At 43.4% G+C, this 19,747-nt stretch overlaps 2 protein-coding genes across 3 annotated transcripts in view; one reads left to right on the forward strand and one right to left on the reverse strand.

Annotated features, from left to right (window-relative positions):
• The window catches only part of VPS26B (VPS26 retromer complex component B), a 188,144-nt gene that overhangs the window by 153,687 nt on the left and 14,710 nt on the right, over positions 1–19,747 (reverse strand). The window contains exons 5-6 of one of the 2 annotated variants that reach the window (XR_012716994.1): positions 19,456–19,598; positions 14,416–17,126 (exon numbers count right to left, since the gene is read on the reverse strand). Coding sequence is in view for 1 of the 2 variants with exons in the window: in XM_075280049.1 (XP_075136150.1) it covers positions 16,980–17,126; positions 19,456–19,598 (290 nt within the window). In the remaining variant the exon portion in view is untranslated. Of the gene's footprint in view, positions 1–13,019; positions 17,127–19,455; positions 19,599–19,747 lie in introns of those variants that run through there. The other variant, XM_075280049.1, reaches the window with a different exon arrangement.
• THYN1 (thymocyte nuclear protein 1) lies at positions 211–9,647 on the forward strand. Its single transcript, XM_075278546.1, has 8 exons — positions 211–222; positions 562–619; positions 1,560–1,735; positions 4,943–5,011; positions 5,320–5,412; positions 8,225–8,320; positions 8,834–8,984; positions 9,120–9,647. The coding sequence occupies exons 2-8, from the start codon at positions 577–579 to the stop codon at positions 9,185–9,187; spliced, it is 696 nt and encodes a 231-aa protein (XP_075134647.1). The 5' UTR covers positions 211–222; positions 562–576; the 3' UTR covers positions 9,188–9,647.

Here is a 19,747-nt window from a genome sequence, read left to right on the forward strand (position 1 = left end):
GTTCATATGCGGAGGATAAACAGAGGTACAGTGAGCCGAAAAACTACATTTCCCACAACACCGCGCAGAGGTGGGCGGGGTCTGTGCCGTATAATGTGCTGATTGGCCAGCGTGAGAGGCGCGTCTTAAAGGGGCAGCAGCTATTAGGTAACTGTATGGGGATGTTCTCTAGTCTACACATGTGAGTCTGTAGTCTTGTTATACTGCACTTCCCTGCTAGTGGTGAGGGGACACAGGTGAATGCAGGAACATGCTGGGAGTTGTAGTATTTTACATTTGTTGTATTGGCTGCCTGTAATATGTGACATGGCTGCTGTGTGAACCTACAACTCCCAACATACAGGACAGCCTGCAGAGAGAAGCTTCACATAGGTTCATGGCCAAGTATATCAGGCCTATGGGATTGGGTAGTGGTCCTTTGGGTCCTCAGTTCCCCGTCTATCAAATATAAATACTGCACCCACGATCTCTATTGTCTAGCTGCACCCTGCTCCGTCATGTTCTAGAGTTTTCAAGTTTATAGAAACAAAACCTTTATTTTTCTACCTTTTTGTGATTTAGGCTTTGAAGCGAATTATGCGTCAAAATAAGAGGAAGCGGGCGACATCGCCAGTGTCCGGTAAGTCTGAAAGAACTGCTTATGGACCTAGTCTGACAGGAAGACATGGAAAACATCATCAAACTGCTGGTGATGGATCTTATAGTGGGTTTATGGTTTATAAAATGATGGTTCATGATACTTTTAGATTCACATGGTTATGGACACATAAGGGCACATTCAGATGTCTAATGTTTGTTTTTGTGACCATGTGCTGCTCATGTTCCCCACCTACAGCTCACAGTCCCATTGATTGTAATTTGTGTATACAGATGGTTATGGAGAGCTGCACTATTTTGGGATGTTTTGCGCATTGAAGTCTATGGTTTCACGGATCCATTGCAAAAATGTTAAAAATGGCTAAAAAATATGCTTTGCAGCTTGGAAGTCATCAACAAGCTGCTGTTGACAGATCTAATATACTAATTCTGTTTAGTAGAGAGTACTGCTATGTCATGCTGTGCTGATCGTTTATTCTCCCATGAAGACATCCCTTGTCCATATTTCCTAGTAAGGCATACGGATGTCATAGTGGGGAAATTCTCCACTTGGGACCGCTCCTCTATGAGTACAAATGGAGAGCCGTTCTGTGGGTTTGAGCAGTGTGTGTATTACAATGTCTAGTCCTGCAATATTAGCGTTAGGGCTGATTCAGACATCGGTTATTCACAGCCGTGTGATGTCTGCATTTTCCATGGACAGTATATTGATTTCATGAACATGTTCTGTTTGTGGCTGATCACTTTTTTTGGTTCACATTTGCGCTGGGCTCTCTATTGTTCGGGTCCACTGGGGGCCCCCATTAACTATCATGGGGACTGCCATTTTTATACTGAAACTATTAGAGGGAAAGCGGATTCTCCAACCTGCAGAGGTGAACTTAAATATTGCACAAAAACTGACAAGTAATTGAAGTAAAGAAGATACAGAATATTTGTGATAAATCTCCCTTATGGTGCAGATGGAAATGACCAAAGGGGCGATCCAGGGGCAGGACAAAGGGCAAAGAAAGAGGCAAAGACTCGGAAAAAAGTGACTGTTCCAACCAGCTCTACTGAGAGTCAGAAGGAAGAATATCACTGCTGGTTAATGAAGTCAGAACCTGAGAGCAGGATGGAGAAGGGCATGGACATGAAGGTATGGCCTGGAAGAAGGGATTAGAAGGGACAATAAAGGCTTTTAAATATACTTGGCCTTGAAAGAAACTGACTGCCCATTCTCTGGGCAGCCATGCAAACTTTTGATTGAAAATGTTGTAAAATCTTCTGGCTGCAGCTCATGTGCCATATGTATTTCTTCATGGTTATAGACTTCAGACAAACCTTGTGTAGACTGATTCTACATTTATTTATTTATTTTACTGTAGATTGTGAGCCCCACATAGAGCTCACAATGTACATTTTTCCCTATCAGTATGTCTTTGGAATATGGGATGGAAATCCACGCAAACACGGGGAGAACATACAAACTCCTTGCAGATGTTTTTTTGCCCTTGGTGGGATTTGAACACCAGGACTCCAGCGCTGCAAGGCTGCAGTGCTAACCACTGAGCCACTGTGTGGCCCCTACTGATTCTGCATTTATACAGTACCTTCCTTATACTTATTGTGAATGTTCTTTCAGCAGTTTACCTAGAAGTAGAAGACGGGTGTCACCGCTGTCACTCACTATGTTCTGTGCACTCAAGGGGTGGGAGCGTTCTTGTTCACCACTCCATTCCCCTTTCTAGCGTTAAATCTAGTGGGGAATGTGATGTTAATACTAGTTGCTTTATATATACCCCCCGGCATATTCCTGTGGTGGCATCTTCCAGTGCTCTGGTATTTATAACAAGAGGTTTTATTAATTGTCTGCAACTATATTGGGACAAGTACAATTCAGGTACCATCTCTAAAATAGCAACTCCTATCTCAAATACTATCTAAACTGGGCTTGGTAGATTTATGGCGTGCTAGATTTGCTAGCACAAAGCAGTTTTCTTTTTATTCTTCCTCTCACTATTCTCCACCAGAATAGACCTAGCTGTAGGGAATGGCCCTCTGCTCCCCTGTGTCAAAACTGTAGAATATCTGGCAAGGAACCTCTATACAAGAGGCTATTGTGGTAGTATTGTTAAAACCAGAGAAGGATCCGGTCAAACCTAATTCATACAGACCAATTTAATTGCTTACAATGGATATCAGATTTATTGTGAAGATCCTGGCTAATGGGTAAAGGGAATGATTTGAAAAGTAATACATTAGAAATTACCCAATAGCTGTCAATTTTCAGCGTCTCTTCCTGAACCTACAGTGTGGATCTGGGGATTCCAGGGAGATCTTTATCCCCCCCCCTACCCCCATGCTGCAAAAGCTTTTGACAGCATTGAGTGGTCTGGTCTATGGACTGTCCTGCAGGCAGTGGGATTTGGGTTCATGGCCTACATTTGTCACCGACCACCAGGATATGGCTGAATGGTCATCTGTTGGCTGCCACCTGTTGTGTCTCCTCTTTGATTTAGCTATTGAGCCTCTTAGCTTGGATAATAAGATTCTCAGTGACAGTTCAAGGGTTTAGGTATGGCTCCCGAGAAGAATTTGTATCCCTTTAAACAAATCTGTATACATCTAGAAGATTTTGATCAGTTTTGATCAATTGCTTTATTGGATGTAAAGATGGACATATCCTTTAAATTGAGTATTGACAGCAGGCAGAGATTTATACCCAGATTATTTGTATCAAGAAATATATATATTACCGTATATACTCGAGTATAAGCCGAGTTTTTCAGCACAGTTTTTGTGCTGAAAAAGTGCTCCTCGGCTTATATTCGGGTCATTACGGTAATTTTCTGCTAGCAGGCCAGGATAGCAGACTCCGCCCCCCCACCGCTCCATCACACGCCGGGTGACGTAGCCACGTAAACTCAGGCACGCACCCGGCATGTCTGCTTCCTGCCCTGCTAGCAGAAGTACCGTAAGTACTTCTGCAGATTTTAATGTACAGCATCGCCGCGCTCCTGGCAGGAGCATGGCGATGCTGTGGGCCCCGGCACCCGCCGCGGTGTCGGGATGCCGGGCTGTAAATGTAATGGCACCGCTCTGCAGAGCGGTCACCATAGAAACCAGCACCTCCGCTGTAACGCTTACAACAGAGATGCTGAAGCTTATGCCTGCGATCTCTGATTGTAGGCATAAGCTTTGGCATCTCCGCTGTAAGTGTTACAGTGGAGATGCCCTCCGGAGATGTCCTCCCCCCCCCCCCCTCCTAGTTCAAAATTAGCCCTCGGGGCTGGTCCCCACCGGCCCCATACCTTTAAAGTTGCAGGCCGGCTCCTGCGCAGCGAGCTCGCAGTAGCCGACCTGTTCCGATGACAGCCGGGAGCCTAATGAAGGCTCCCAGCCTGTCATCGCTATATTATTATTACGGCTGGTCTATGACCAGCCGTAATAGTAATGTAGAGAATCTCCCATAGACGGCAATACACTTGTCTTGCCGTCTATGGAACTTGCAATCAAATGACTGCAGGTTCAAGTCCCCCAGGGGGGGCTAAAAAAAAGTTTAAAAAAAATATAATAAAAAATAAAATAAAAGTTCACAGCGGGTTCACACCAGCACCTGATCTCAGTTATGCAGATTTCCGTTTTCTGTCAGCAAAAGACAGAAACCGACATTCAGTGTCTGTGGGTGAGCCGTCTTCTGCTGCCCGGGGCGAAACCGTTTTGTTTTTTACTGGACACAAAGTCCTGCATGTCCCACTAAAAAAACAAAAAAAAAACAAAAAAAAAAAAAACGGTTTCAATGCGGAGAGCAGAAGACGCTCACCGGCGGACACTTTTCAAACCCATGAATGTTTCTCGGGCAGGAAACGGAAACCTGCATAACTGAGATTGGGCGCTGGTGTGAACCTGCCCTCAAAGTAGAAAATGACTGTGAAACACATACACATTAGGTATCCCTGTGTCTGACAGTGCCCTTTCTACTGAATATAGGGGATCTGCAGTGCTTCTATTCCGTCGGGAAGGGGTTAATAGGAGCACTGCAGATCCCCTATATTCAGCCAGGCTGAATTCCAAGTGGGGGTAAAAAACCCAGTCCTCAAGCTCAGGGAAGGGGCAGACAGACAACCAAAACACCCCCTCCCCTTTCCCAGCACTTACTGCACCCAAGAACTCGGCCATTTTAATTTTTGAAATTTTCCAGTAGCTGCTGCATTCCCCCCCGTAGGCTTATACTTGAGTCAATAAGTTTTCCCAGTTTTTTGTGGTAAAATTAGGGGGGTCGGCTTATATTCGGGTCGGCTTATACTCGAGTATATACGGTACTTAAATAAATAAACATATATAATTTTTTTTTTTCTGTCAGTTCGGAATAGAAGATCTGAAAGCACAACCTAACCAAACGGCATGCTGGGATGGAGTCAGGAATTACCAGGTCAGGAAGACGTGTTAGGGTGCATGCACACTGAGTAACGCTGGGCGTGTATGAGAGCCGTACACGCCGGCGTTACAGCAGGGCTGCTGAACACTTCCCATTCACTTCAATGGGAGCGCTCGTAAACGCCGCTGTTACGAGCGCTCCCATTGAAGTGAATGGGAAGTGTTCGGCAGTCTGCTGTAACGCCGGCGTGTACGGCTCTCATACACGCCCGGCGTTACTCAGTGTGCATGCACCCTTAGACAGATTTATGACAGAATGAATGTAGTGAATGGTTTCTGATTTTCATACTTTTGTTTCCCCAGGCAAGGAACTTCTTGAGAGCAATGAAAAATGGGCAGGAGGCTTTCTTCTATCACAGCAACTGTAAGGAGCCTGGCATCATTGGTATTGTCAAGGCAAGTTTGATGGATGGAGACTTGTCACTTAATGAAACCATCTCTTCGAATACAGAGTTAATAATGTCAAGATTGAAATAATTTACTTGGAATGTAATCTCATTTACAGCTACTGGGCCCTATTGCAAACTGGAGCCCTGTTTGTAACTAATATTTATTGTTTTGGGGTTTTTGGGGATTTTTTTAATGTTGCAGGCATCATCTTTGGGACCCCTCATACACTACATTAGGTATGGGTCCCCTTTCTGGTTTTTTTTTTTTTTTGCTTTGTTTTTTAAGAATGATCTCTGTAGTGGCACAGAACCGCACAATGATTAAGTAAAATACTAATATGCCATGCATTGTGCCTCCACCTACCCCTCTTTACTTCTGTGCAAGCAGTACATCAGTCTGCCCATACAACCACCACCACAGTGAGAACCAGAATGATGCCGTGCTCCACGGTCTGTTGTCCTCTAGTTGTTTTAGAAATGGAAGAGAAAGTTTAGGAGGACAGACTGTGGCAGCAAGCACTGGCCGCTACAGAGATGAGCTATGGTCAGCATGGGAAATAAGAGAAAAGGGAGGAAACTGACTGGTGGTGGGAGGGCAGGTACTCTACACTGTCCACCAAAGCAAATTTTAATTCTTCTTTAAATATAATTTTATATATCATGATGTAATTAATACCGGCATGTACTGGCCATTATATGACTTGCACATGCCATTTTCTATTAATATTTCACCTCCTCTGTAATTTATAGTTCCCCTTGTACTAGTGGGTGTAGACAAAGAAGAGAGGAGATCCTGTTCTATTTCTATGTAGATCACTATAGGAAGAAGCAGTCGCAGCATGGAGGACATTATAGAGCATGGTCATGAGTGTAGTAGCAATGATGCTGTACAACACGCTCATTCTGTGATATGGCAGGTCTGTTATGTCCATGACCTCTGTATCATGAAGAGATATGGAATGTGATTGGGTCTAGATTCATACAATACAAACGGACACGACTTTGTGTATGTATCCAATTATCTATTCTTTCTTGACCATCTAGATGCAGGAGAATACATTGTATATGAAAGCCCCCCTCAATATTGTCTCACATGTCCGGGACGATCATCCAACTATGTACTCTTTATTGACCATCCAGGTGTATGTGGATACATTGTAATTGTAAATATAAGTCCCCTTGAGTGCTGAATCTTACATATCCGGAATGTTTTATGGAGGAGACACTTACCTTTTGTTACACCGACTTGTTCAGCAATCTACTATGCTGGTTTTCTTCATAGACTGGTACGGCGATTGTGCGAATGACGAGACTCCGCCCAAACCACGCCCACTATGACGCTGCCCGACCAGCATGAATCCTGATGGTCGGCTTATGGTGGGCGGGTCTCGAGGGGGAGGAGCCACGACCGGATCGCGGGCTTTATAAACACAGCTAAAATAGCAGTCAGCGTCGGACTCGCTTGCATGCTGCAGCCCACCATCAGGGCTGCAGTTTTTGCGGTTTTAACCGCAATTTATTATTTTTGACGCTCTATTGAAATATAAATATCACTCTCCTGAGGAATCATAGATGAAACGCGTAGAGGGATAGATTGCTATATCTAAAATCTAATGTTAAGCCCTGGCTGTGACCAGTGCCGGGGCTTGCTTTACTGAATCTATGCAGCCTGATTATAACCATCCCAGCAATAGCGAACTTCCTTAAATTGTTTGTAAGGCTTACAATAGAAGCTCGCAGTGGGGGTTTAAAAGATCAGAGGGGGCACATTATCTTGTTGGATACTACCCATTAACTACGATTGGGATTGTAATGTATCCCTGCCATCTCTATTAAATATCTGACCCACTTGACCGACCATTGCCATATAGGCTAAGACTGCATAGTTTCTGCATTGAGTGTCAGAGGGGAAACGGAGTGGGGGTCTCATATGAGTTCTGATGTTAGGACATCGCCAGTGTGAATTTACAGGCAAATAACACAGAAAGAACTAGAGATACTCCCACCCTCCCCTCAGTTGTTATCCTGTCTTTAACATAGGGTGGGGAGGTTGTGTGTCTACACGACCCCCACCCTCTATATTGTCTTTTCTTTTACTTTATTTGTGGGGGGAACGACTTTTGTAGATTTTAATTGGACTATTAAAAGCTATGTTTTAGCAATTTTCATAGGGGTACCTCCTCTTGTGTCACTAGTTAATTAGTTTGGTACTACCAACCCAGTGTGTGCATGACATTATAGAGCAGTAACGAACAAAGTAGCTGTAAGTGGGGTGTAATAAATACTTACTCTACGTTCACACCTGCTCTTGAGTTTCCGTTCTTTGCATCTGCTTGGGGACCTGAAAAACAGAAATACAATCTGCTTAAAAAGGGTCTGCAGGGTTTCCGTCTGAAAAATGCAGAGAGAAAAGTCTTGAGTGCAGGACTTTTCTTTCCATGTTTTTCAGGCTGATTCAGGGATGGAATTCCCAAATGGAATCCAAGCGCAGGTGTGAATCCAGCCTTACGTGTCTCTCTTCAGTAGCTTACTCTTCCTACCCCCTCCTTCCTTTGCGGATGGGAACTTTCTCCTTTTGTACAAGTTATATTGGCTTGGCTATTTAGGGTTTTTTTTAAAAAAAACAAAACAAAAAAACAAACAAAAAACAGGTATTAATCTATAGGGAGCTACCTTCCTAAAGGTGGCACTATGAACCAAAGTCCTCTCTCCAATGGACAGGGGAATAAGTGTCAGTAGTGGGCCAACCCATTTAAGGTGCTGCTAGTAAGAAAATCTGACCATCCTGGCAATGACTGACATCTTTTGTTTTGTCCTAGATTGTGAAGGAAGGCTACCCAGACCACACGCAATTTGACCCGAAGAATCCGCATTATGATTCCTCCAGTAAAGAGGACAACCCTAAATGGTCTATGGTGAGTGTATGTGGAGTCCATGCGCTCTATCAGAGTTGTGTGTCTCTATTAAAAGGTTTATATAGATTATCATTAGAGAACATGCTGCATTTTTCCAAAAACTGTGCCACACCTATCCTCAGGTTGTATGCGATATTGCACCTCAGCTCCATTCCACAACCTGTAGACAGATGTGTTGCTGTGTTTTGAAGATCAGAAAATAAGGATCATTTAATCAATGTCTTTATGGCACAAGTTAAAGGGGGAGTTCCCTCTCCCTCCATAGGATATGCCAAATTCACAGCAGAGGCAGGTCCCACATCTATCTGCTGAACCAAGTCCTATCTGTTCTAAAAAATTGAATGGATTTGGTTTACTCATGCACTCTATTAACTTGTATTGGAGTTACAGAAGTAATAGTAGCCTCCTACTCACTTTCAGGAACAGATAAGATTGTTTGAGACCTCGGTGACAGGTGAATACAGTTATAAATACTGAGATGGGAATAATGTTTATGTATTTGCTCCCTTATAGGTGGATGTGCAGTTTGTTCGGATGCTAAAACGTTACATATCTCTGGCAGAACTAAAAAGACTGCACCAAAAGCACAAGACCACAGATGGACCCCTCCGAAATATGGCGCTCTTCACTCGAGCAAGGTTGTCTGTGCAGCCACTCACACAAGGTTAGTGAATGGGCAGTAGAGGCACTTATACTTCATTTCCTTGGCACTAGAGGGCACTATGGATACACCTATGGATACACTGCAGCTTGACTAAGCCTTGTAGCTACCAGTTAACAATGTTTTCTCTTTATGCAGAGGAATTTGGCTATATATTAAGTCTGGAGGAGAAGAACACAGAACAAGAAAGTGAGGGAGAAGACTGAATTGCATTCCCTACACGTTTTTTTTTACTTTCTTGTTAGTTGCTTTTATGTTTCTGTGTTTGTTACTGGAATTTTTCAAACACTTGAAATCTAACCTGTGAGGCGACCCCCCCCCTCCCCCTACTTCTGTATCTGATCGCAAGATAAGACAGAGAGAGTTGATGAGCTGGACTCACATGGCTGTAGTAAGTCTGTATTGTGCAGTAACATATTTCAGCTAAAAATCCTGTCCTGTCCTTACATCATAGGGATCTTTGATACTCTACGTTTGGATCATTCAACCCAGGACACGATTTGTAGCATCCGGACGCATGAACAAGCGGTGAACACTGTAAGCACATGGACCCCCATAGACTATAATGGGGTCCATGTGTATTCTGTGCGGTGTCAGTACAACTCATGCGGAGGAAAGTAGTTTAAGAAGTACTTTTCTCTCTGCATGTTCCATGCGCACAGAAAACACACGGCACTCATTATAGTCTATGGAGTCTGTGTGCTTTCAGCGCTCACCACTTGTCAATGCGTTTCGTATTCTGATCGGAGGGGTCCCCAAGCGGGCTCACTGAAGGAATACTGAACACAAATGTGAACCGGGCCTATAAATCAGTGTAAATCCTGATAAGGCTCCTAGGAGAGACAGATTGATGTTTACCTTGCTGCAAAGCTATCAATCATAGTGTGTGGGAAGAGTAAGCAGGACTCTTATGGTCTCATAAGTCCCTTCACAAAGCTCAGCCTTGGTCGTATGCAGTTCTCATAAGACAGCAGAAATAACTTGAGATTTTTGCTTTAAATTATGAATGCAGCCCATGGATGGGTGGAGATCCCTGGGACAGGTCTGTACAGAGGTTCTGGGTTCATGCAGCATAGTCTAAGTCTGCAAAGTTACTAGCAATGTACACAATTCTACTGGTTCTTCTTGGAAGCACAATACAGTTTATTAGACAATTCCTACCCCTTCCCACAAAAAAGGGACCACACTTTGCTCATTTGAGACATTTTTTTTTTAATCTGAGACTAATAAAAACAATGTAAAATAGACATTTAAAACATTGAAATTATAGACATGGGGAAAAAAAACACTGCAATTGGAATGTAATTTGCCATGTTGATCTCTGGATCGAGGGTGAATTTTTACCTTTTTTTTTTTTTTTTTGAGTTTCTATTTTGTGGTGGCACCACCACCGCCTAGCTCCAAAGAGCTTACAATCTAATTGTGGTTTCTGAGGCACGGCCATGGGTTCAAAGTGCAAACTCTGACATATGAATACATCACTATCACCTAATAAATACATTGCTAGATATCATTAACCAGACGCAATTGGCTATACTTGGTATAGACTTGAAATACTTTGGATGTTTCTTCTGTATATTGAGTCAAAATAATAATAAAAAATAACTATTTAAAATACTGATACTGCAATCTTTGTTTAGCCTTACCTACATTTAGTGAGGGAGGGGCATCTTGTCGGCCCCAAACCTATCCACATCTTGGGCCATTGCCTTTCTTGCAATGGATCTTATGTGTCAAAGGGATTTTTTTTTTGTTTAACATTGATATCAATTGGATAGCAGCTAAGGTAATAAAAAAAAAAAAATGCATGACAACTAATTTAACTTGTAGCATCAGTTGTCATATATTAATACGGCATGGTGACATGTAAACCGAGCCTGACCCATAATGCAGATTTGACTGAACATAGGATGGTGACCTCACCAAAGGCTGGGCAAGTTCACCCATTTTAGAGCTTGGACGAATACTCCTATAAACGCTTTATAGCCATCTCTGCTTTATTAAGTGCTTACATTCCCCATAAACAATCCTGAAAAATATTTTATTCTCTTTTGCACGGTTACTCTTCTTGAAAATGGAAATTGGGCGTTAGTATTACCCTTGTTAATGGGGTGTTTTCCCTCACAATGGGGAGGGGGGTTATAGTCTTCCCCTTTGTCTAGATTTTTAATAGGTGCATTTTTTTTTTTTTTTTTTTTTTTTTTAAGGCTAGTTTTACTGTGTCTATTTATGATGTAGCCGCACCTCCTTGTTATGTTGTGCATGTGTTACTCTAGAGTCACATGAGCACTCTGCTTTCTGTTCTTAAAGGGGTTGTTCAGGTTAAATTTTTTAAATACATTGGGGACAGTGGCAAAAAAATAAATAAAAATTCACACACTCCTTTCCCAGTTGCTCCGTTGTCATCCCTGCGTCCCGGTTTGTTTGCTCTCCTGAGTCTCACAATGAGTCGGCATTGTGCTAGCATCAGCAGGCCTCAGAAAGAGGACCCGTGATATCACAGGTAGTGACATTCAGGCCCTTCGCTGATTGGCCTCCGCCGGGAGACGCCGTGGGAGTAGATGACCCGGGAGGACACTGGAGCAACGGGGACAAGAGTGTGTAATTTTTTTTATTTTTTTTTACTGCCCCCAGCTTAATTACACTTTAAAAGAGTTGTCTATTTTCACCTGGACAACCTCTTTAAAAGGTCTTAAACTTAAAACTGAATCCCAATCCACTTAAAAAGCAGTTACCTGCGGACCACCTAGACCAGGGGTAGGGAACCTTTGGCTCTCCAGCTGCTGTGAAACTACAACTCCCAACATGCTCCATTCACTTCCAGGGGAGTTCCAAGAACAGCAGAGCAGGTATGCATGCTGGGAGTTGTAACAGCTGGAGAGCCGTACGTTTCCTACCCCTGCCATAGACTATAATGGGGTTTGTCGGGTTTCCTCCTGAAAAATGTGGAGAGAGAAGTCCAGTCCTTGTATGACTCCAGCCTTAGTTTAGATGTGCCTTCATGCTATGTACACTTTGCCCCTTTTTGTTTTAAAAAATAAATAAATAAAATTATCCCTTTTTAATGTAGTCTAACCTGACGGATTCTTTATTACACTAACCATACCCTGGAGTGTATTTCTGCCCTTTTTCTGCCCCTTTTTAAAAAGGCACAAGTCATAAATAAAATGTGAAAAGAATCTTGATTTAGGCCACATCCTCTATTCTGCACAAAAAGTAAAAGTGGCGGGGTCAACACAGTGGCTCAGTGGTTAACACTGCAGCCTTGAAGCACTAGAGTCCTAGGTTTGAATCCCGCCAGGAGTTTGTATGTTCTCCCCATATTTGCGTGGATTTCCTCCCATTCTACAAAAGACATACTGATAGGAAGAAAAAAAAAAAAGTAAATTGTGTGCTCCATATAGGGATCACAATCTACATTTAAAAAAAGTGTCGAGGGCAACATACATCTGGAAAAAATCCTTCATAAATAATATTCTGGAGAATATATAGTAGTAACACCTAGCAGTGTTTTTCTTTAACGTTTCCAGGAACAGCACAATACAGAGTTCTAAAAAAAAAAATGGTACAGGATTAGAGATGAGCGAACAGTGAAATATTCGATATTCATTTGGAATAGCCCCTCAATATTTGACTATTCAAACGAATATCGAACCCCATTATAGTCTATGGGGAAAAATGCTTTGTTTCAGGGAAAGCCACTCTTCGACTCAGGAGAGTCACCAAGTCCACTATGACACCCCAGGAAATGATGCCAACACCCTGGAATGCAACTGAGACAGCAGGGGAAGCATGTTTGGGGGCATCTAACATGCCCAAGTCCCTGTATTGCTGACTGTGTGCTGAACCCTGATACATCTGAGATGCAGCAAGGTTCAGCACACAGTCAGCTCTGCTGCATCTCAGATGGAGCAGGGTTCAGCGCACAGTCAGCTCTGCTGCATCTCAGATGGAGCCGGGTTCAGCGCCCGGCCAGCTCTGCTACATCTGAGATCAGACCACAATGGAGACTGCTGTGGACCGATCTTAGACTCCGCCTCCTCCAGCAGAACCAGAGTTGATTGGCCGAATGCTGTACATTGTATGGCATTCAGCCAATCAAAGCTGATCAATGCATTCCTATGAGAAAAAGACAGTGATCCTGACGAGATAGAGCCCCAAAGAGCTGTTTGAGTAACATTCCCACCTAAATAAAGCTAAATCCTAGCTAAACCTGCCTGTACATCTATCCCTGTCTCACAGTCACATAGTTCAATCTCATATGACCCGAATCTGAAATCCACCATTCGTATAAATTGGAGGTCACCTGATTTAGCCAGCCAATTACTTTTTCCGATTTTTTTTCGATGCCTACGTTGTCGTAGTTCCTGTCCCACCTCCCCTGCACAGTTATTGGTGCAAAAAAAGTGCCAGGGAAGGTGGGAGGGGATACGAATTTTTTGTGCGTTTGCCGCGTGGTATTTGATTGGAATCGAATATCTCGAGCAGCCTGATATTCGATCGAATATCAATATGATCGAACGCCGTTTGGTCATCTCTATTCAGGATTGTTAGTTGAGAGGGAATACAAGTATTTACTAAAATGTGATAAAAAAAAAGCTCACAGAACCTCTTCAGAAATGCAGTTTATTGCCCAATAATGCAAGACTAAGGGTACAAATTTTGGCGACTGAACAAAGCAAACAATGACGTCAGGAATTTTTCTGATGCGATTTTTCAATAGGTTTGTTCTATAAGGATTAAATTGAGTCTGTTAGGTCCAAAAGGCCTACTAAACCAATAATGTGCCATATAGGACCTTTAATAGGAGCAGAAACATACCTTTCATCAGTCATCCCTTTAAGCTGTGATTGACATTTTCTGCCTCTGTCAGCATCAGTGTAGGCTAAATCTAGGAGATCAGGCATCCCCCACCTCCCCATGCATATACACTTAGGGTAAGTTCACACAGAGTTTTTGGTCAGGGTTTTCAGGCCGTAATCGCCTCAAAACCCTGACCAAAAAGACGGCTCTCATTGAAATCAATGGGAGACGCTCAGGAGCTTTTTCCGGGAGCCGTTTCTTCCGGCTCCCAGAAAAAAGAAGCAACATGCTCATTCTTTGGGCAGAGTTGCCTCACGATTTGGCCTGAAGAAACTCCACCCTCCGGACTAGAGCCATTCATTGGGCCTAATCCGGAGCGGAGTGCGCGGCTGGATCCCGATGCAGTGCACCGACTTTCAGTCGCGGTGACCCGTTTTTTTGGATCGGAACCGGCCTCTGCCTCCAATCCAAAAAACTCAGTGTGAATTCAGCCTTATAGGTTTATGTGCATATCTCTAAAAAGAGGACTATCCATTGTTTTGCTTGTGGCCATAAGGGTATGTTTCTACTCCTATTCAGGACCCTTATATGTACCATTAGTGTGGGTGGCATATTAAACCTGGCAGACTACCTTTAAAGCAGAGATATAGATGCTTCACTTCCTTTTCCATGTACGACTATGCCTACTCTTTAGGAAGCATCCAATGGAAACCTGACAATGTAGACCCACTGTACCCCTTTAAATAGCCTCACATGTATAGGGCGGTCAGTCATTTCATAGGTATAAGCTAAGCTGTAATTTACAGTCAATGCACATATTGAAAAAGCTGTCTATCAGAGCTATATTTCAATGCTGTACGACGAGACATGAACAAGGATCAGGACTCTGCTGGACGAGGATTGTAGAGTTGGTCCTGTTCTAACGGAAATTCCAAAAGGAGAAAAATCCCTTTCTAATCCTTCCAGTTGTATAAAAAGCTTATATGGAATGGGTTAAATTTGCAGGATCAGCCTCAGCACATAACGGACCTGGCAGAATCTCTGGCCCTTGGCCTTATGCAAGACTAAGGGAAGGTCATGCCGCTTTTTTTTTTTTTTTTTTTTTTTGTGAAGCTGAAAAAATCTGGTTCAGGTTTTTGAAGTGTTTTATGCCTAGTGTTCTGTATTTTTTTTCCCCTACCTTCCATTCATTTCAACGGGAGTTTCAGGTAGAATTTGCCTGAAAATGGAGGTAGGACGCACCTTTATTTCTGCCTGCCTCTCACTGAAATCTACCTGCCATAATTTGAGGGAGAAAACACCTCAATCTGCTGAAGAAAAAAAGTGCAAACATGGTAACATAAGATGGTGGTCACTGCCATAGAGTCTGAGTAAGTGTCCCAAAATGTAGGGTAAGTGAATATTATCAAATTGATGGCTGACAGGAAGTTCAGAAACCTCCCTACCCCCCCTTTAGGACTACTATTTTGGGTCACATAGCTGACATCTATATCCCTAATGCTTCGTTCACATTTGCGCCCCATGTCCGGTTTGTGCATTCCGCCGGGTTTCCGTCTTCAGCCCCAGCAAAACTGGACAGGGGACGGAAACCCAGCAGTCAGCTTTAAAACCCATTCACTTGAATGAATTTGTAAAGGTGACCGCCCGTATCCACCGGTGGCCTTGTCCATGGGGAAAGTTGTTTTTTTTTTTTTTGTCAGACACGAATTCGGACAGGCAGGACTTTGTGTCCGGCGAAAAAACCCTAGTTTCCCCGCAGACAGGCCTTTACAAATCCATTCAAGTGAATGGGTTTTAAAGCTGACCGCTGGGTTTCCGTCCCCTGCACAATTTCGGCGGAGCTGAAAACAGAAACCAGGCAGAATGCACACATCGGGCATAAGTGTGAACGCCCCCTAAGTGTGACTGATATCCGCTTCTGCCCGGGTAACACCGCTGCACTACAATAAAGGGTTACTTTTGCCCTCTGTACATGCTGTGTGTTAGTTCTACCTTACATTCACTAATGGTAATCCATTGTTATTTCAGTCAGGGATGCCCCTTTCAATAGGCAAACGCCAGTTTACTGCTGCTAGAGATGAGCAAACCTGAATTTTATTAAGCCGAGGATTCAAATTTCCTACTTGGGAATTTTTACAAGTGGAAGAAATTTTGGCAACTGTCTATGGGGTTGTGTTGGAGGCAAACACAGCGAATTCTGCAAACTATCTTCCGCTGCTTGGAACAGATGCAGACATTTTGCAACATATCCACAGGCAGTAGATATTTTCAGTGCAGAATTTCACCAGCACATCAATTCTTTATGATTTTTGCAGTTTTCGGCGCTGCAGTTAATCCACAGCACTATTTGCATCCATCACATACCAATTTTGCTTAGGATTTACCATTACTGAGACAAGACAATGGAGGCAGAAAACCAGATCCATATTATAGCATTTCTGTCCCCTTGTCTTATATGGGAAATGCAGCTTCACGGTAGGGATATTCATAGTCCCTCATATCTCTCCCTTTAATACAATGTTACATCTATCAGTGAGGCTTGAGGCAGACATGTGGTCCTGACGGATTCATACTCATCATGGATCTGTTTGGATGAGGGTCAGTGGGGCAGCTTGTAGTATCTCCCTTTAAATAAAAACTTTATATGTATATACTGTCTACATAATGTACATGATCCATAACTCATGTCTGACAATGAATGGAGTCATGCAGAGCAATGCTGCCTCTAGTGTTTAGAGTAGCATCACACATGAGAGGTGCTTGGAATACACAGACAGGTCCTTTACTGGCACCGAAACACCAATAAGCAGAGGTCAGCACTAACTCTACAACCACAAGGTGAAGAGGGCACTTGTCATATATTTATATAAGAACCTCCCCTGTGTAAAGGCTGCCCCTTTGGTTCTCCATCCAGAAGTACTGGGCTGTCTGTGAGAATGACAAGTCAATAAGATCATAAAAAGTATAAACACAAAGGATTAAAGGGGCCAGGCCCTGCTCGCTCCCCTCCCCCCACCCCCATGTTACTGAATGTCAAGTAGCAGCAAGAGGAACGGATAGCCGGCCCAGTAAGTGAAGCTGGTCTCATCCCTCTGCAAGCTTGACCCCACCGAGTGTCCGTGTTATCACAGGTGGGCTTGGAGAGGTCCAGTCTCTTTAGTCATTGTCGAACCTGTTCTCCTACTGAACAAGCAGTCACTCGTCCTCCTGGTCTCCTGCAGCTGCCCCGCTGTGCTGGGGCCGGTTGTCAGGGTGAGTTCCCTCGAATCTCTGAGAGGCAATGGCAGCCTGGTGAGACATGCTCTTCCTCACAATGTCTCCTTTACGCCATAACACCACCTCCTGGAGGATGACAGGAGAGAAGATTTTCACGGATAAGAATTAAAACAAAGTGTCAGGTGCCCCTTTCCCAAGGCTTAGGCTATATCCCCCTTTATTAAAGGGAGTCTGTCATGTTTAAAATGCTCCCAAACCAATAACCGTGCTGTATAGAGGCCTTTAATAGGAGCAGAAACATGGCCACAAATACATGGAGGTAATATTTTCATGGATATACAAGTCAGACTGAAGTGCATAAGAGAAGGGCGGCTGAATGTCACACACAGCTAAAGGAGCACTTGTGGCTGTCTGTAAGCAAATCGGGCCTGTCCCAGAGAACCTTGTAGGCCGATTTACATAATATCACTTCACTGGTTTGTGGCCACAAAGGTACGTTTCTCCTTCTGTGGGAGGGAGGTTATTCTTAAAGAAGCACTCCAGGGAATGTTTTACTTTTGAACATCTAACACCAACTCTCCAGCAGTATTCTAACTATATGATCTGTATAATGTCCGATTAATTATATCCATAACTTCTGAAACCTTTCATTATGGGAAGATGGGTCATGTGATCACCAAACAGGTGGTACTACTGGCTTCCATCACCCGTAGCATTTCTCAGACTACTCCCACCTACACCCACCCAGTTACTTTTTATGTCTCGTCAGTGCTGCAGTCTCTATATACAATATTCTGCTACGATACACTTCTCCTTCTGCTTGTATGAGCTGACAAGAAGAAACAATCAGAAGCAGAAGGCAGAGGATACAGTAAGAAGCCGGATCACATATGAATAACGCTAGGTTCACACTAGCGCCTGGAGTCTGTTCTGAGCTTTCCGTTTTCTGCATGCAGAAGACGGAAAGCTGTCAGACCGGATCCGGCCGTGAGCGCAAGTGAGCGTTTTATGCTCACCGCAGCAAAACCGTTTTTTTTAAAATCAGACACAGAGTACTGCATGTCCGACTCTGTGTCCGATTTAAAAAAACAAACCGGTTTCGCGGCGGAGAGCATAAAACGCTCACCGCCGCTCACGGCCGGACATGAATGGGTTTGAAAGAGTCCTGCAGGTTTCCGTCTCCTGCTCAGTTTTGTGCAGGAAACAGAAACCTGCATGAACGGAGACCAGGCGCAGATGTGAACGAGCCCTTAGCTGAAAATCTGCAGCACGAGGGGACAAAGTCTATCATTTCGTGTTCTTAAACTCCTTTTAATACGCTGCTCTCATTCCTTTCACACTTTATTTTTTAAACAGCACGTAGATGGCAATAATTGTGAATTTTTTAATGAAGTATAAAAAAAAAATATGACATCTAAAGTGACAACCACTTTATGCCCTACCATCATGTCTAATACACTAAGGGGTCAATCACATCACATTTTCATCATCAGTTTAACGTTAGGTTCACACTAGCCTTTGAGTATCCATCCTTTGGGGTCACTTGGGGACCCGAAAAATGGAAACCCTATCCACTTAAAAACCCATGGCCTCCATAGACTATAATGGGGTCCAACGGGTTTCCTCCTTGAAGGACTGCTTTCTCCGATGATTTTAAGCAGAATGGTGGACGGGGTCTCATACTGGGAATCAAATGCTAGTGTGAACCTAGCATAACTGATATTTTTACACATACAAAAAAACCTGATGCTTAAAATGGATGGACACTAAGGGCCCATTCACACTACGGATACGCTGACTGATTCTGAACGTAAAAACACGTTCAGAATAAGCGGCGTATAAAGCAGTTCCCATTCATTTCAATGGGAGCCGGCATACAAGCGCTCCCCATTGAAATGAATGGGCTGCTTTTTTCTCTACGAGCGCTCCCATTGAAGTGAATGGGAAGTGCTCGCGTGTACGGCTTGGAATGAGCAGAGTGAGCCGTACACGCGAGCACATCCCATTCACTTCAATGGGAGCGCTCGTAGAGAAAAAAGCAGCCCATTCATTTCAATGGGGAGCGCTCGTATGCCGGCTCCCATAGAAATGAATGGGATCTGCTTTATACGCACTGATTCTGAACGTGTTTTTACGTTCAGAATCAGTTAGCATATCCGTAGTGTGAATGGGCCCTAAATCTGTTTTCATAAAGTCAAGGTTAAATAAAAATAGATCAGTTTCTGTCCACTTTTTTGTGGGACACAAATGTGGCATGTCCTACTTTTCTATCCTACAGAAACTGATCCATTTTTATTTCACGTGGTCTACGTAAATAGATCAGTTTTCACTTTTTTTTAGCATCAGATGTTTGTATCCATAAAGCGAATTAGTTAAGCCAATGACCACAACATGATGTTAGTGGCCGCTGATATGCAAGATCTCCTATCATGTACAGTAATACAGGGCGGCTTACTTGCTGTTTGAAGTAGCGTCTTTCTTCCTCGTCGATCAACACTAAGTTGAGGTAATAACGCACGCTGAATTTTTTGTTGATGTCCCTCATCGTTGGGGTCAGCTCATATCCAGCCAGGAACAGCCGTATTGGTATGGATTCACCTAAACCAAGGGAAAAACATTTCCGCAGTTTATTAGTATCTAGAGATGAGCAAATACTATTAGTTAGAAACTTGATTGACGGTAAATACTTTTCTACACATCGGAGTGGCAAAATAATCTGGAGTGCAGCAATACATTATATGGTAGTA

This window comes from Leptodactylus fuscus, chromosome 6 (assembly GCF_031893055.1).
Source record: "Leptodactylus fuscus isolate aLepFus1 chromosome 6, aLepFus1.hap2, whole genome shotgun sequence".
Classification (NCBI taxonomy): Eukaryota; Metazoa; Chordata; class Amphibia; order Anura; family Leptodactylidae; genus Leptodactylus; species Leptodactylus fuscus.

Bases quoted from the DNA above. Each gene is read 5' to 3' on its own strand.
- THYN1 (XM_075278546.1), top strand. From the start codon at position 577: ATGCGTCAAAATAAGAGGAAGCGGGCGACATCGCCAGTGTCCG. The intron at 1,736-4,942 runs GTATGGCCTGGA...TTTTTCTGTCAG, and splicing joins AGAAGGGCATGGACATGAAG to TTCGGAATAGAAGATCTGAA. The intron at 5,413-8,224 runs GCAAGTTTGATG...GTTTTGTCCTAG, and splicing joins GCATCATTGGTATTGTCAAG to ATTGTGAAGGAAGGCTACCC.